General features: G+C 43.5%; 1 protein-coding gene across 2 annotated transcripts in view; it reads left to right on the forward strand.

Moving 5' to 3' along the window:
* The first annotated feature begins 2,292 nt into the window (after window positions 1-2,292).
* COP1 (COP1 E3 ubiquitin ligase) overlaps window positions 2,293-16,540 on the forward strand; it is a 125,218-nt gene continuing 110,970 nt past the window's right edge. Inside the window, exons 1-6 of one of the 2 annotated variants that reach the window (XM_084526917.1) lie at window positions 2,293-2,791; window positions 7,932-7,991; window positions 9,567-9,664; window positions 10,946-11,022; window positions 13,915-14,034; window positions 15,639-15,707. In XM_084526917.1, coding sequence (XP_084383043.1) covers window positions 2,433-2,791; window positions 7,932-7,991; window positions 9,567-9,664; window positions 10,946-11,022; window positions 13,915-14,034; window positions 15,639-15,707 — 783 coding nt within the window. In that variant the 5' untranslated portion in view covers window positions 2,293-2,432. The remainder of the gene's footprint in view (window positions 2,792-7,931; window positions 7,992-9,566; window positions 9,665-10,945; window positions 11,023-13,914; window positions 14,035-15,638; window positions 15,708-16,540) is intronic. The other variant, XM_084526918.1, reaches the window with a different exon arrangement.

Raw genomic sequence — 16,540 nt, forward strand, 5'->3', positions numbered from 1 at the left:
CTGACTTCCCAGACTCAGGTTTGTGGGTTTGTTTGTTTGTTTGTTTTTTCTCAACATTAGGAGTAAACAAAAAAGCCCAGCTGCATCTGGGGAGATCAGGGATTGCACCCCACAGCTGTCCATGCACATCAGCACCCCCCCGGCAAAACAAGAGCTGGGTTTCACTGCACTCCCTTTGCGAGATGCAGAATGTGGCTAGCCCTACCACATGCACCAGAGACATCTGACCAACACTGCCTACCTGAAGCCACCTTTTTCTCTCAGACCAGTTTTACCAGCTCTCATACTGGTTTTGCAGACGACTGAAGGTGCACTCTGCTGCCTGCACTGGGAGGAGTGCTGCAGAGCTGATCTCTCTGGGCGTTTTCCCATACCTGGGTTTAGGATTACCATCCTCGGGGAATGCCCTTGAGTTTCCCCAGCTGCCTCAAAATCTCTTTAACCCTAGACAGGAAAAGCTGATAGCAGACAATACAGTTACTCAGTGCAAAGTAGGCAATACACCTCTACAGGTCATTTGAAGAGAAATGAAGGAACTGGTATCTTTCTGCATTACGCCTGGCCAAGCTGAGAAGCAGGCAGTGCTGTTTCATGAAGCCCTCTGACTTCAGTTTGCCTCACGGAATCCTGGGGCTGGAGGAAACATTTCCCTTGACACACAAAGCATCTTTGGGGAATCATTCATTATTGCTTTATGCATTAACTTTCTGGAACTTTATGGAAGAGGGCTGCCCTAGCTTCCGTAAAACTGGGGACTACCACCTTCTTGTAGGGAAACTGGCACATTCCCTGGGTCTGGTTAGTGGGATTATGAATCGCTTGGGCAGAGAGTAGGCTCAAGCCCAGCATAAACTGCTAACTCATTACCAGGCATGATGCCTTTCTGCAGGGCTGGACAACATTCAGTTTGTGTAGAAAGCCTCAGCAGAGTAGAGAATTGTGAGTGACAGCATCCCATGGGATACAGTTGGCTCCTTCCTCGTCCTTGAAGGTCCTCCGGTGATGGATGCTTGGGGTGGACAGAGAGCATCCTCAAGGGACAACATGACAACCTTGTTCCTCAGCACTGTAATAAAGACACAGTAGCTGGGAACACCTCCTCGCTCTTTCAGCCATCCTCTGCACTTTCCTACCTCTCCCCCACAAAAAGCCAGAGGGGTGGCTGCTTTCACCCCACGCTCTCCTCGCCAGCACTCCCCGTTTCCCAGCTGCACCTCCATGACAGGTCCCCTTCCCCTCAGCCAGGGCTGGCCTCCTGCCCCATGGGGCCTCCGCTGCACCCAGGGAGGGGGAAAACGGGATGGACCCAGGCTTTGGGGGGCCACTCGTGAACTGGGGGAACCCGCCCACAGGATATGGTCTACAAATTTAAAGGTCTTTCTTAAATGGTTATCAGGAAGGCAATGAATAATCCAGAAAGGTAGCATTTTATGGGGCAAAAAACGATTCACGTCTTGGAGAGCTTTGTGTATTGTGATCTTTTTTGATGATGTGACAGAGCTAGGTGAGGCTGCACCTCGAGTGCTGTGTTTAGCTTACTATAGGAAGGCCCCTATAGGTCTCAGGGGAGACCTCATTGCTCTCTGCAACTCCCTGAAAGGAAGGTGTGGGGAGCTGGGGATCGGCCTCTTCTCACAGGTAGCTAGCTAGAGGACTAGAGGGAACGGCCTCAAGTTGTGCCAGGGGAGGTTCAGGCTGGCAATGAGACATTTCTGCTCAGAAGAGCAGTCAGGCACTGGGATGGGTTGCCCAGGGAGGTGGTGGAGTCACCGTCCCTGGGGGTGTTTGAGGAGAGGTTGGACCTGGTGCTTAGGGACACGGTTTGGTGGGTGATACTGGTGGTTGGAGCCGATGATCTTGAAGGGCTTTTCCACCCTCAATGTTTCTATGGCTCCATGGACTGCCCGGGACTGCTGCGGGTGTCAAGCACCAACCACCACGGGCTGAGGGCAAGGAACGGCGCAGGAGGCGAAATGGCGGAGGGCAGGAGACCCCCACCCGCCCACCTCCACAGCGGAGCGGCCCCAGCACCCCGCGGCCCGTCCCGGCAGCGCCGCGGCTCCCCGGAGGGCTCCGCAGGCACCGCCCGGGGGCAGCGCCGAGCGCGGGGCGGCTCCGCGGGGAGGCTCCGCCGCCAGCCCCGGGCCCGCTCCGCCCTGAGGGCAGCCGGAGCCCGCCCCGCCGCGGGCGGCGCATGCGCGGCGCCGTGTGTCCGCCTGTCAATAAAGCTTGAACCAGCGCCGGGCCGGGGGCGCTCGGGCGGGCGCGTTTGGGTTTGGGGGTGCTGCTTTTTTTTTTTTCTTCCTTTTTATTTTTTTTTAAATATTTTTTGAACCAACTTTATCGCTCCGCTGGCGCCGCCCGCTCGCCCGGCGATGCGCTGAGGCGGCCGCCGCCGCGCTCGGCCCCGCTCCGCCCGGCCCGGCCTCGGCATGTCGGGCAGCCGCCCGCCGCCGCACCCCGCCGCGCCGCCCGCCGCCTCCTCCTCCTCCTCCTCCTCCTCCTCGGCCGCGGCCATGGCGCCCGGCTCGTCCTCCTCGGGCGGCTCGGCGCCGCGGCCTGTGCTGGTGGCGGCCGCCGTGTCGGGCTCGGGCGCGGCGGTGGCGGCGGGCGCGGGGCTGGCCCGGCTGGCGGCGGCGGCGCGGCCCGGAGCGGGAGGAGGAGGAGGAGGAGGAGGGGGGGGGGGAGGCTCCTCGGCGAGCGGCGGCAGCAGCAGGAAGAGGCCGCTGCTCACCCCGCTCTGCAACGGGCTCATCAACTCCTACGAGGACAAGAGCAACGACTTCGTGTGGTGAGAGGGGTGGGGGGGGGCGTATCGCGACAGCGCGGGGCGGGCGGCGATAGTAGGGGCGGCCCCGCGGGCACCCGGCTCGGCTGTGCCCCCGGGAAGGGAAGGGCTCGCCCTGCCTCCCAACACAGCCAGGCCGCCCCCAGGAGGGCCCCGAGGCGAGGTGACCCTTCTGGAGGTAAGCACAGGGCTGCTGCTGCCCTGTTTGGGGTTCGTGCCCCTCCAGGTGAGGTGTGAGGCTCGTGGCTGCTGATCCTGACAGAGCCAGCGAAACCCTCGTGGGCTTTGCTGGGGATGGTCGGCTGGCGTGACATAACGGTAGTGCTTGTGTCAGCCTCGCACCTAAAACCAGATGGGTAGGAAAAATCTGCGATGATGAGATAAAGGCTTGTCTGGAGTCCCTTCACGTGTTGTCCTAATGTTTGGCCCAAACTGCAGGTTTTGACTGGAAGTGCCCCTTTGGCAGGTGTGGGGGAGCGAGGCTCTGCGTTGATAACTAGCTGGTAATGCTGGGTTTTAAAGAGCACCCTATTGTTAATGGCTTTCAAATCTTCAAACATAAGGAGTAGGTTTGGCTTTTATAGCTGGCTGGATGTACTAAAATGTGAGAACAGAAAGTTGGGGTAAGTGTTCACAGCTGAGAGGCAAACCGTGATGATGAGATACTGGAGACAAGCATGGGTTAGAGGAAAGTCGTGCATCTGAAGGAACCCGTAAAACAGTAGGAAAAGAAATGGACCACAGCTGGCAGGGTGGCCTTGTCTGGCTGTGCTGACTTCCAGGTGAGGGTCAGGTGTTTGGCATCTCTGCAGGACAGGCATCGTAGCGAAATCCTGCAGACCCGATCCTATAGCTTTGTAAGCGATCTGGCAGGGTAGATAGGAAATATCCCTACTACTAAAGTGAGAACCTGAAGCTGCTGAAAAGTTAGTGGCAGGAAAACCAGCAACTACTGGCTAGTAATAAGGAGTAATTTCTGATCATTACTTCTCCCTGTGGGTAGTGGCTTGCTCTGCAGCAGAGTTGGGGTGAGCGTACGTCCCTGATCAGCGGGGGTCCTGCTCTGAGTGCCAGGCCGTGTTAGATGCATTTAGGGGAACTTGTTTTGGGAGATGTCTGCCTTGCTGCTGCTCACGGGTTTTCTGGCTGTGAGTGTTCTTGCTTCTTCCTTCCCACTGCTGTAATGCTCCAGCAGGGCTGGTCTGCAGCCATCATTCCCTGTCCCTTTAGAGTTATCTTTTGCTCTGTGTTTGTTGTCTGTTGTAGACATGAATGTGTTTGGAGGGAAGGGAAACGAAGTAAGTTTCCCTTGGGAAAGGGACAGTTGAAATATTTTGCATTGGTTCAAAAAGCAGGGTTTCTTACTGTTTTTTGTACAGGTAAGTGCTTCAAGGAGAGTGCATAATGAGTTGTTTTCTCCTCATCCAGGAGTACTGCTGGCTGAACTAAGTGAGAAGGAAAAATCAGCTGAGCAGTAATCAAGGCAAAATGTCTATTCCTGTCCCCCTCCTGGTATTTACAGGAGAGCCATGCTGGGTGTATTTAAGTGCAGGTCAGAACCTTTAAGAGCAAGTGATAATTACAGTTAACTTACCTGGGTTCCTCACTGCCGTGTGTTTCTGTGGGCTGTAGGGCTTGTTCTTGTTTATATTAACAGTAGATTCAAATTATAGTACTTATCTTTTTTTTTTTTGAGGTAGCAATACAGTTATGTAGCACAGAAATAAAAGCTCAGCTGGCAACTTTGGAGTTCTGAGCAATGTCCAGTAAGACGGGTGCATGTGTGAGGGCTTAAATAATTGATTTAAGCGAGCTTTGGCTGTCCCAGCCTGAGAGGCAGGAGCTTTCTGTGTGCCATTTTTCCATAAGGATGCTGTCAAGCCACTGCCAGCTGCAGGGAGGGGAGCGTTTGACAATTTTTCTGCACGTGGGCCGTGAGTTCCTGGTAGCGGCAGCTGTAAAGTCTGCAGCAGGTCCTGCCTGCACCAGGCTGAAGTTGGGAAAGAAAAGAGAAGTTTGGGTGAGTTGCGTGTGTGCAGGTGCGTGTGGAAATACTGTAAACAGTGTGCGCAACCTGCCTGTCTGTCATCCAAAAATGCCCTCTCAGCACTGTGAGGCTGAGGCTTTAACCCAAACGTTGGCATACCTTGCTGGGCTGGGTTGTGAAACGTTCAGCAAGTGTACGTCAGGAGTTTGTACATGAGTGCTGTTTGTGGTACGTAGCACCTTCCTGGAAGTGTGGCGTGCCCCACCAGGAAAGTGTGTGTGTCTGACTTGCCAACTGCGTGGTGGTGAGAGAAACTTTTTGTGCCTCTTTGTGCACGCTGTGGATTTGAAGGCAGACTTTGTGCTGCTTCTGCAGCCAGGCCTTTCTGCAGTTGCCTGGAGAGTGTCTGTCTGAAAGGGAATCCTCTAATTGGAGGATTTCCTTCTCTCCAGCAGTGTAATTGCCTACGGTTTTCCCAAGCCTTACCTTAACCCTCCCAATTAATGGTTCACTAAACCTTTCTAAAACCAGTTACTCTCTGCTTTGCTTCGCAGATGGAGGGGATCATACTGCAGGCTGACTTTTCAGAGGCTGTTTCATATCAGTGCTTGTTTCTGAGCTCTTTCATAAATACGAACATGTGGAAAAGAGTATGTGGCATACAGACCTGGAGAGGTACAGCCAACTTACCTGGCTGTAGGAAGCACTGTTTGCTACACTTAGAGGTAGACTTGAGTCTTTTCTTAGGTATTTACCCATTAATGGTGATGCCAGGCATGGACTGAGTATGTTTGTATGTTTGTGATCTGGTAAGTCCCTTTAATAAGGAGTGCTTCAAACTGACTGGAGGTCACAAACTGAAATGTTACCCTAAACAGCTCTTTATGACAATTCTATAATCTGAAACAATGATAACTCCATAATCTGTTCTTGTGTTATAGCTTCGTACTGATCAGATAGTAATGGCAGTGCTCTTTAACTGGTCACACTCTGAGGAAATGACAGAGCCTGGAGTTGGTCCCGCTTTCTTCTCAGGCCCAGGAAGAACAGAACAGGAGAGAGAAGCTGTAAGCAGGTCCTGTTTGGTGTGGGACAGAAGGAAGTATGAAATGTGCTTGAATTTTATAGTGACTGTTTCCACCAGGTGTTCAGGTAGCTGAGGTTGACAAAAGCACTTGAAGTACTCTGAAAACAGCTGGCAAAATGCGGAGGCAAGTAGTTGGTTAAAACAAAAATGTTTGATATCTGCCCTGATGTCTCAACCATAGAGAAAGAAAATACCTGATAAGCCTTTGCAGTTCAGAAAGTGCTGGACAAGGAACTGTTGAGTAAATAAGGTATCGGTATCTGGTAAGGAACACTGAAATCTATGGCTGCTGAAGTACTTTGCATCTTTTTACATGGCACTGCTGCTTAAGGCTCTCAAGTAGAGAATAAGAGCTACCTCATGCATAGGAGCCTTGATTTTGCCATACCTGTGCTGCTCAGTTTTGGCACATGCTGCAAGCTGCAGTATGGCTCAAGTTCCTGCCTCTGGCCTTTAATCTGTTCTTAACCTTCCCTCTCTAGGATCCATTAAAACAAATGGCACACAGCAACTCTCATGTAACAGCCAGCTTGGCTTTGATAAGTATTGAGATATCAGTCTTCTTTCCATTTGTAAATCAGTCAGCGTTTTGGGGTGAAACTGTTCTTAATGGAAACTTCAGGCTCTGTTGAATGACCCTGTGCTGAATGGCTGTTTCTGTGGGCTCTGATCATTTTTTCTCAGCTGTTTCAATTCTGTCATTTCTCCAGTCAAGCTGGTATGGAGAAGAATAAGTTTGGAAATGGGGGCCTGGAGTAGCTGTGGTGTCAGGAGGACATCTTCCTTGTTTAGCTCTGATTTGCCACATCCGACTGCAGCCAGAACAGCATGGTAGTCTTGGTCCCTAGTGCACTGCCTGCAAGAAATGCAGGGGTGTGCTGGAGAAAACACACCCGACCCCGTAGGAAGCAGCAGTTTTTAGCATTTGTGGGGAGTGGGGCTGTGTTATGTGGCACGATTAGAAGAAGGCAGAGAAGTTTAGCTCTGTCACCAGTGGGGAGAAACCAGCCTCAGATGTTCACACATCTTTTTTGCAGAAAAGGACCTGCTAGGGAAGAGAGGGGCAGGTGGTCGTTAATCATTTTTGTGGCTTCTTCTGGGGAACAATTGGTGGGCAGTGGCTTGGTTGGTTCAAAGAATAATGTTCTGGTTTGATTTGTTTGCTTCTAAGCCATGTGTATGTAGCTGATGTGCTGGGATGTTGAAGACAACCTGGTTTGTGCCCCAGGGTGGGCAAACTCTTTGAGCCATCCATGATGCCCAGTTTGGTCACTCTGATGGAGATCGAGTTGGTAGAGGCTGCAACTTCATCTCCAAATACTATTTTTAAAGCCTGTAGAGGTATCTCCTTCTCATGTTTAAATGCCTAACGGGGTCTCACAAATTTCTATTCTCTGAAGAGAGCGATGAGATGTGGGACGGACTTCTTAGGAGCGTTGGCGATGGGCCTTTCTCCCCTAGAGGGGGAGAAATGGAGGTGAAATCACACCTGCTCAGCCAGTGGTGTGGTCTGAGGTCAGGTGTTTTGAACTGAACTTTGGAGAAGATGGATGCTTTGCAAAAGCTGTTAGCAGTCCTGTAACAGTTGCACGTCCTTCTCCTGTCAGCTCCCTGCCTGGTCCTTGGCAGTTATGAAGGCAGTTGGTTATGAATGGCTGTTGGCTGAAAAATAGGAGAATAAACTGATTTTGGCATTGCTTATAAACACCTTGTGTCTGTTCACAATAAAAACAAATGTTTATGATCAGTTTGAGATTTAATACAGATAGCTAGGAGGTCCTTTGCTTGTCAGAGGTACTCTGGCTTTGGGTAGTTTGCAGCTGTTGAAAGCCTCACCAGTGAAGGCTCACCTGGTTTCCAGTTGTAGCAAACTGCAGGATCGTTCCAAGGCCATAGAGCCCTCGATTGCCCTTTTGATCTTTATTCTGCCTAGCTGTTGTTGCACTTTTTTTGTCCTCTTCTGCTTTACAAACAGAAAAGATTACCTACGAGTGATTGGGTAGCTGCTTTGAATTAATACTTTTTTTTTTTTTTTTAACTTAAAAAGATGTCTTTGATTTTGTTTTCAGCCCCATCTGTTTTGATATGATTGAAGAAGCCTACATGACGAAATGCGGACACAGCTTCTGGTAAGATCTTTGTATCACGCGGTGCTGGTGACCTGACATCATTGTGAAACCCTTTCCTTGAGTTTACTGCTACTTCTGTTTTCTGTCCCTGCGCTGAAGAAATCGAAATCAAAATTTAAAAGGTGGTTACCAGTTAAACTAAAATGAAGTCTATGAAGTGTTAAAACCCAAACTTTGTGCCACCATGATTTCCTCTGTAATGCAACAAAATGGTCATAAACTGTTGGTAGCATTCCATGCTCAGAGTCAGAGCAGTTTGTCAGCTTATTTTCTTGGGAAATGGAAGCTTTCTGTTACCACCTGAAGCAGTGGGTCCTGCTGTTACAGAGGTCACAGGAGCCAGCGTTGGTGTTGGGAGGTTCTCTCTTCCTTCGTGCAAGACCATACGGTTTGAAGTGGCTTCCAGGTTGTCTAGGGTGATTCTATTAAACTTCAGAGAAGATGCTTTAGGCTTGTTTCTTTCTTTTCCCCATTGATCTTTTTCTCTTTGCAAAATGTTTACTAGGAAGCTCTTGTATCAAATAGGTTCAAGGTTCACATTGTTTCAGTATGTTATCTCTGGTTGTCACAAGGAGCAAGAATGTTTCGTGGAAACATACAAGAATCCTCTGGGGCAGGTGTACAGTTATCTGCTCCTCTGGATCTCAACTAGGGGTTGGAATAAATGTTGAACTATCAGGCTTTAATGTTTGCTGTATTCCATACTGTTATGGTGTCTGTTAAACAGAAACAAATCTCCCACCTTTTCAAGAAGTAATATTTTAGTAGCATAAAACACCTTGAGCAACAGAATCAGTTAACTTTCAGAATGTTTTGACCTCTATATGTATACGGGTAAGATAACATCTGATTTTATGCCCTATATGTAATATTTTAACCTGGTGATCTGTAACACTTTTTCAAAAGTCCAAGATAAGAGGCATTCAAATACCTTTACTTAGGAAGAACAGAGCAATGTTGTCTGATACCTTTTGAAATTGACATCAAGCTTGGTTCTTAGGGAGTGAGGTGCTTAAATTTAATGTTAAAGTGCATCTTTGGAGTTACTCTGTCCCTCAAATAGCTAAGAGCTCAACAGTGACTCTGGAGTGACTCGTATTAATAGCTGCTGAGAGGCAGAGGGGAAATGTGAGACCCTGGTGAAGATACTTTGTCAGTGCTCGATTACGTGAAGTGCACAGTAGTTTTCAGTGTCACTTGCAAACTATTTGGCTAACCTGGAAAAGTTGCTGCTGAATAACACGGTCTGTCTGCTAGCTCTGCGTGTGGAAGCAGGGCACAAATTCAAGATTCAAGCATAACTGAAGTATGCAAGTTGCCATAATCCTCAGTGAAATAAAGGAGTGAAGTACTTAAATACCTTTTTGTAATCCTTGCCAAGAAACTTTTTTTTTTTTTTGCTGTAGCATGCTCCTAGTCAATATTGGAATGCTTTGACTTCACTGTAAGTTCTCGACAACACAGCTGTTAGCTAGCAGTGCAAGTCAAGTACACATTATCTAAGGTGGATGCTATTTCCTTTGTACTTATGTTTTTTTCTTTATGTTTACGTACTTTATCTTGTCTTTTAAACAGCTATAAATGTATTCACCAGAGCTTGGAAGACAATAACAGATGTCCCAAATGTAACTATGTTGTGGACAACATAGATCATCTTTATCCCAACTTCTTAGGTGAGCTCCAGGCTTGTTTTTGTAAGAAACATCTTTGTTGTGATGGAAGGCATGTACTTGTAAATTCATCCTATAAATAACTTGCTTGCAGATATTGAAAATGAAGGCCAAGCATCACTCCTTTGGTCAACTGCTTTTTTTTTTTTAAAAAAAAAAAAGTGGTCAACTTTTTTATTTTTAAAAAAAAGTGGTTAGTAGTGTAGGTTGTTACACTCCATTGTCTCTAGCAGTCTTATGTATGCTGAGTTACAGCAGGGAGACTGACTTGCTGCTTTATGCATGCTATAAAAAACAAAATGAAGATGTTTTCTGGCGACTTGAGATTTGGATCTCTACTTTTGTTTTCCTGCATTGTCTGTTTAATAATCAAGAACTTGTGCTGTTTTCAAAGTATGAACACTGAAAGGGGGAGGCTGAATTACTTATGGTACTGCTTTGGTGACTACGGCGTGGTCCAAGTGGTGTGTGTGTGTAAATTACATAAAATATTCGTACACATATGCAATCCTAATTAATCGCTGCATAAGCAAAGAAGGAAAATGATCTTCACTGGAAATAGTTAAATAGTGGGTTATGAGGAGAAAACACCAAAGAAAAATGCATTGGAGTGTGAAATATCGAAATTAAACTAAATCTTGATTTCATATGCTGGGATATCTGTTTAATAATAGATTAAAAGCTATGGTAGCCAATGAATGCTTCAGAAACAGTCATCCTGATTTAGACCCAAGCATGTTGTGCAGAAGATGGTGCTGAGGCAAGTCTTGGAGGATGTATAAAAAAAAAAAAAAAGAGGTATACATGTAAAGGGGTGAGCTTATCTTAGTCTCTTTACAGTGTTTGCTAAGCTGGAGTGAAATAAAACTGTAGCAAAAATAACTGAAGCAAAGAATGTAGTGATTTAAAGGAGCAAGTTGTTCTATTTGGCTGCACTTGTTCTCAGCCTGTAGTAAGTCTGTTAATGTTTTATTTCCTTCATACTCCTCTTAGATGTACATCTGCTTTAAAGCTGGAAAACCATGGTACTTAAAAATAAATAAATGAAGCAATTTTAGGGATGTGTAGGCATTATGTTTACTGATTTTTTTTTTTTAAATCTCTATCCTTAACAAATTGTCCAAAGAAGAAATTGGTTAGAGAAAAATGGACAAAATGTCCTACTGTTTTAACGGCTAGTAAACTTACTGTGGAATTTATAATTAAAAAAAAATAGAGGTGGATTTTATATGCTTATTTTGAGAGCTCAAAACTAATCTCTTTTTACGTCTATTTGTTTTTCAGTCAATGAACTGATTCTTAAACAAAAACAGAGATCTGAGGAGAAAAGATTCAAACTGGACCATTCAGTGAGTAGCACCGTATGTTCCAACTTTCTTACTTTATTTAATGGTTTTATACAGCAATTGTTATTATGTGGCTTAATTTCGAATAAATTGTATTGTTGAGCTGTTGCATGAATTTGCTTTATGGGGTAGTAATACAGATATCGGTGGCACTGTATTCCTTCAACCTTGATAATTCCACTTCTTCCTGCCAGCTGTTTTACAGGTAAAAGCAAGCTGTGTTAGTGTAACTAAATGTCATGTAATATCTTGAATATAACGTGGGAAACTACCCTTAGAAGCACACTTGTTTAAAGGTAATAATCTTCATTCAGTGCTGGAAATTACAGCTACAATAAGACTAATAAATGATCATAAGTGCTACACGCTTGTGTGATCATGTGTGAGAAGTTACGTTCTACAGAGAAATGGAAGGATAATACCAACCACAAGAGGGAGAAGGATGTGTTTGGAGTAGTGGTGTTCTGGCTCTCATCCCAGAAAAAACTGCCTGGTTCTCTTCTAAACTTTGTTCATGTCACGGAATCAGAGTGCGAATTAGCCTGAGCTGCATTCCTGGTTGAGGGAAACCCTGTACTGCGGCAGTGGATGCTCCTGTACATTAAGATCAAAAAGAGTATATGATATTAACCAGGAAACTTGCATAATAATTGTCTTACTATGTCTGGTTTCCTTCCTTGGCTTCTATATAAGTCATAAATAAGGATGCAAGGTAATACTGAAAATCAGAGCCCCTGTTTTTCTCAGTTTAAAAAGTACAGCTCTATTGAAGTGTTATTAGTTTAAGGACTGCATTGCAGAAAACTATGCTTTTGGTAGTTGTATGCTTTAGAAAAGAGCAGTCTTCAAAGATTCATTCATTTACTTGCAGTCAGTTCTATATTCAAGATAAAATATAAAGGATTTAATATCTCATTTAAAATGCACGCAGCTAACCTGAAGGCATGTACAATAACTTCTTGGGATTTGGTTCCACTTTCACAGAAAGCACCTTTAAAAACTGCCAGTAGATGCATCTAAGTTAGATAACTGCCATCAGATGGAAATCTACAGTGAATTATTCCAAAAAGTTGGGTCTATCTCTTGGCAACAAATAAAAATACCAACATCTTCTAAAAAGAGCAGCTTTGCTGCTGTATGAGCTCCTTAATATGCATGCTCTCCTCTTGTACTACTTTTGATGTTAAGTGAAATTATTAAAGACATGTTACAGCAAATGAATCCTGTGTTAAGCACCATTTCTTGGCAAAGGATATGTCTCATTAATTAAGAAATCACGTTACGGCATCTCTGAAGCTTTCTGAATAGTGCAGATTAATAAAATAATAGCACTAGTCAGTAAAGATTGTATTTTAGTCCCTTCAGTGATGGCTAGGGCAAGATTTATACCGTATATCAAACAAATATATAGCAGTCTTGTCTGTACTGCAAATGTAATTCTAGAATCTGAGCTGTTATAGATATTTGAGTCTTTTCCTATCCACTTCTCAATTTATTCAGACATCTTTCTCTTCAACCTTGCCTATTGAGCCTGACAAACATGTAAACCGTATTCCAATTGCTTTCCATTTCTGGAAGAATTTTTTTTCAAGGTTAATATTTTGCCTCTTTTCCTTTTGAAGTAGTCTTCAACACATTTAACTTTTAATTCTGTGTTTATGTCCAAAACAAACTCTTTGTGGGGCAGTCCATCTCCCAAATAAAAAGAGAAATGTTCCTTTTTCATAAATCTGATGCTTATTCTCATTTCATTCTTATGAAAATGAAATTATGCCCTGAAAGTTAAGTTGTACTACTTAAAATCTGTCTTATATAGCATGTTGATTTGATTTAAAGTTACTTATTTTTTTCTAGTTGTTCTAGGTTGAAATTGTGCTGTGCTTTTTGTCTGTGGCTTCCACAGGTTCTAAGTGTTGTGTAAAAAGAAATAATGTTCTGTATGAATGTTACATTCTTTGTCTTAATCTTGCCAATACAAATAGGTTATAGCCTCTTAGAAATTGTCTGCTTTAGATAGGGTGGCATTTCTAGTTGCTTGCAAACCTAAATATCTTGATTTAGCGTCATAGCTTCAGAGGAGAGGGTTTTTTGATCCAGCTTTGTTTTTTCTCTTTTTTTTTTTTTTTGAAGGCCTAAAGACCTTTCAACCACATCCTGAGGTTTCCTAATGCAAAGCTGTGCCTAGTGTTAACATATTATTCAGCCTTTCCTGTTCTAAAAGATACTTTTTTTTGCTAACTTTACTGACAACGAGAAGGGCAAACAACCTGTAGAGAAGGGAGAATGGGCTTCATGGTAATGTGCTTGTTCTCCAAGGAGTACTTCTCAGTTCTAACAGGTTGAATGAAAAGATCACCTTGATTAGTTTCGTCTTCTTTCTTGCTGTTTCATTTCCTATGAAAATGCTCCGAAGAGGAATAGCGTGGGAAGTGGGAATTAAAGAAACAGACCAATACTACTTTCTAACATTTGCATTTAGTATTAAGGCTTTACCTATTACTTGGTTAAAAAATTAAAAGGTATTGCCACTTAACAATATTTCAGATGGATGTAACTGAACTGAGCTTCAATAAACAACACTGTTTCTCTCCCTAGAAATATGTTCTTAGAAACTAGGGCACAAATCGGATAAAATTGTGGCTCTAATACTCTCTTCCTAGCAGTAGCTGTGCTCTCATAAAGTACAAGTTCTCAAAATATCTTCCGAACAAGATAAGCAGTTACACAGAGCAGTAGGACAGAAGAGCTATGGCCTGTACATGTGGGAGGGTTGGGAATTGTGATTTCTGTGCTTTGAGGTTTTTACAAAGGGATGAAATATTGCATTTTTGCCTTTAATATCTGTTGCTGGATATAGCCATGGGTGTCTTGAACTTAATGTCTCTCCAATGTCTCTCATCTTTCTAGAATGGCCATAGGTGGCAGATAATTCAAGATTTGTTGGGAACTGATCAAGACAATCTTGACTTGGCTAATGTCAACCTGATGCTGGAGCTGCTGGTGCAAAAAAAGAAGCAGTTAGAAGCAGTAAGAAATCTCTTGTATCCTTTTTAAATGAAAGTTAATAGCTTTTTCTTCTTATGTCGCTGTCCTCTTAAAGAAAAATTGTAGTGAAAGTTCAGATGTCTCATATTAAGTCAGTTTGAAGACTTAAGCAATGTGGCTTAGGCAAAGCTATTTCTATGATTTAACTGCAACATGGCTAGGTTGGGATAGTTGTTATGTATTTGGTCATTCCATGCTGTTAGTCTCAGATGAGCATTTTGCAGTTAAAAGAACCAGACCTTCTAAATTCAACTGAATTATGAATTTGGCCAAGTGAAGTTGGAGTAGAATTTCAATTATGTTTTAAAACAGGTGAGGAAAAGTTGTATTAGAAACTGCTTATCTTATTCGCTCTTGCAGAATTAATGTTTACTTACTCTCCTCCTATCAGAACCACAGGCTAACTGGAAAACTTTTATTGACTTTGAGCAAAATTATGTTACTGTCTTGTGTGGGGGGCTTGTACATAACTCTTTCATTGTGGTTCAGTGAAAATGAAGTGGGAGTAAAGTTCATAACTTCAGAGTAAAAACACTTTGTACTCAAGGCTGTTTCACACTTGTGACAAATGTGAAACAAAGAAACAAGATCTAGTGTATAGGTGCTTCTAAGCAGGAATATCTTTTAAGGATACTAAGTCCTAAAAAAAAAAAAAAAGGACAAAAAACCCAGCTTGACACTTCAAGAACGCTAAACATTTTATTTCTACTTGCTTCACTTTTTAAATTATAGTCAAAGGGCTGGGGAGGAAGAACAAGAATATCTCGTGAAAAATAGTTTTCTTGCCTCCTGATCTCTCTACTTTTCCTGTCCCCTCTGCCTTTAATGGTTTGTATGCGATAATATCCTGAACCTTTTTGAGTGTATGTTCACAGTCCTCTAGTGGCAAGTATTTCTGTAGGTGGTGGAATGAAGCTTTAGAATGCTGGGATAGGATTAGGGCTATATTAATGCTAAAATACATTTATTTTTTTTCCCTGTTATGCACCTCTTCTCTTGCTCTGATAAGTTTTTGGCTTATTTAGGTGAAAATATTAAACCAATGGTTGAGGCAAATGACCTGTTATGGAAAGATTGGAAATGGATATTTTCAATTTCACCAGTAATTTTTGTCTTCCATTCACAAAGTCTTCAGCAGTCATCCCTTTACATAATTTCAAATGTTAGTTTTGGCAGGCAGTGTTTTTTATACAGAAGTAGCATACTGAAGTATGAAAATCACAGAAGTGGACACTAATGATCTTCTAGGACAGAAGATTAGTCTTCAAAGAATCTGTATTCCAAAAGCAATTTCAGGTGCAGTAGACAGAAAAGCATTTCCTCTTATTAGTAACTCTTCAGAAATACACAAACAAGAACTGCTACAAGGATTTCTGCCTTCATGTAAAAAGTTGTGATCCAAACAAAACTTTAACACACGTGAGGCAAAGGATAATTACTGTTCTTAAAACTGCATTAACCTATTTTCCTTTCCTTGTCTCTGAAAGCCGTTTTTATGCAAAGTGTGAATTTCTGTATATAAAATGAATGTTTGTGTAACTGTTGGATAGATATTAAGAGAAACACTCTTATTTACTGTGTTACAGGAGTCCCATGCTGCCCAATTGCAGATCCTCATGGAATTTCTTAAAGTTGCCAGAAGAAATAAACGAGAGGTAACTTGCTTTGTTTTTCAGCTGGTGAGGTGTTGTTTGTGGCCTTCTGTCGTTTTGCTTCTGTTTAAGTGATGTGTTAGCCTGACATTATCTCTTTAAAGAAAAAGACAAGGCCTGTTTGGGGAAGTCTCATGCAGATGATATATGGGATTCAAGGGAAGTTAATCTGTTTGTGTGATGCCTTCAGTTCTTAATCTCTTGCCTTTTTGTCTCTCACTGATGTAAATTCAATTTGGAATCTCTATCCTGTAGTTCTCTTCTTCCCACATGCTTTACCAAATTCTTGAAACAAGATATTTTCTGTGATGGAAAAGTTGAAAGCCTGAGGAGGAATGAAACTGGTCTGTCTCATTTTTTTTTTTTTTTCTTTTTAGAGTATCAAATGCCATGACTAATGCTGTGCCACAAAAGAACAAATAGTCTGTGCTCTTCCTCATTTGTCTCAAAATGAGCCTCCTAAGGAATTAGAGAGGGTTCCATAATCAAATATATTGTCTTTCATGGTTTGGGACTTCTCATTTATAACTGTCATACAAATAGCATAAACCCTGGTACCAGAAATATCCTAGAAACCTAGAGAAATGATGGTGAAAACCACAAAAGGAAAAGCTTTCAGGAGGCACTGTTCTTTGCGGAACATCAGACCCAACAGTGTGAATGCAAAGTGCTGCAAACTTGAACCATGTTAAGGCAGTGCGCATGAGAAACATTTTTCGGAATGGTTTGAGGGTCTGGTTGCAGAGTCATCCCGAAGCATGAAGCAGACTATTTGTTTAAGCCTTCAAGGTTAAAAAGAAAATCTTTATTTCTGTTGGTTTTGGTTAAACAGCAAA

Source organism: Aythya ferina, assembly GCF_964211825.1.
Source record: "Aythya ferina genome assembly, chromosome: 8".
Lineage (NCBI taxonomy): Eukaryota > Metazoa > Chordata > Aves > Anseriformes > Anatidae > Aythya > Aythya ferina.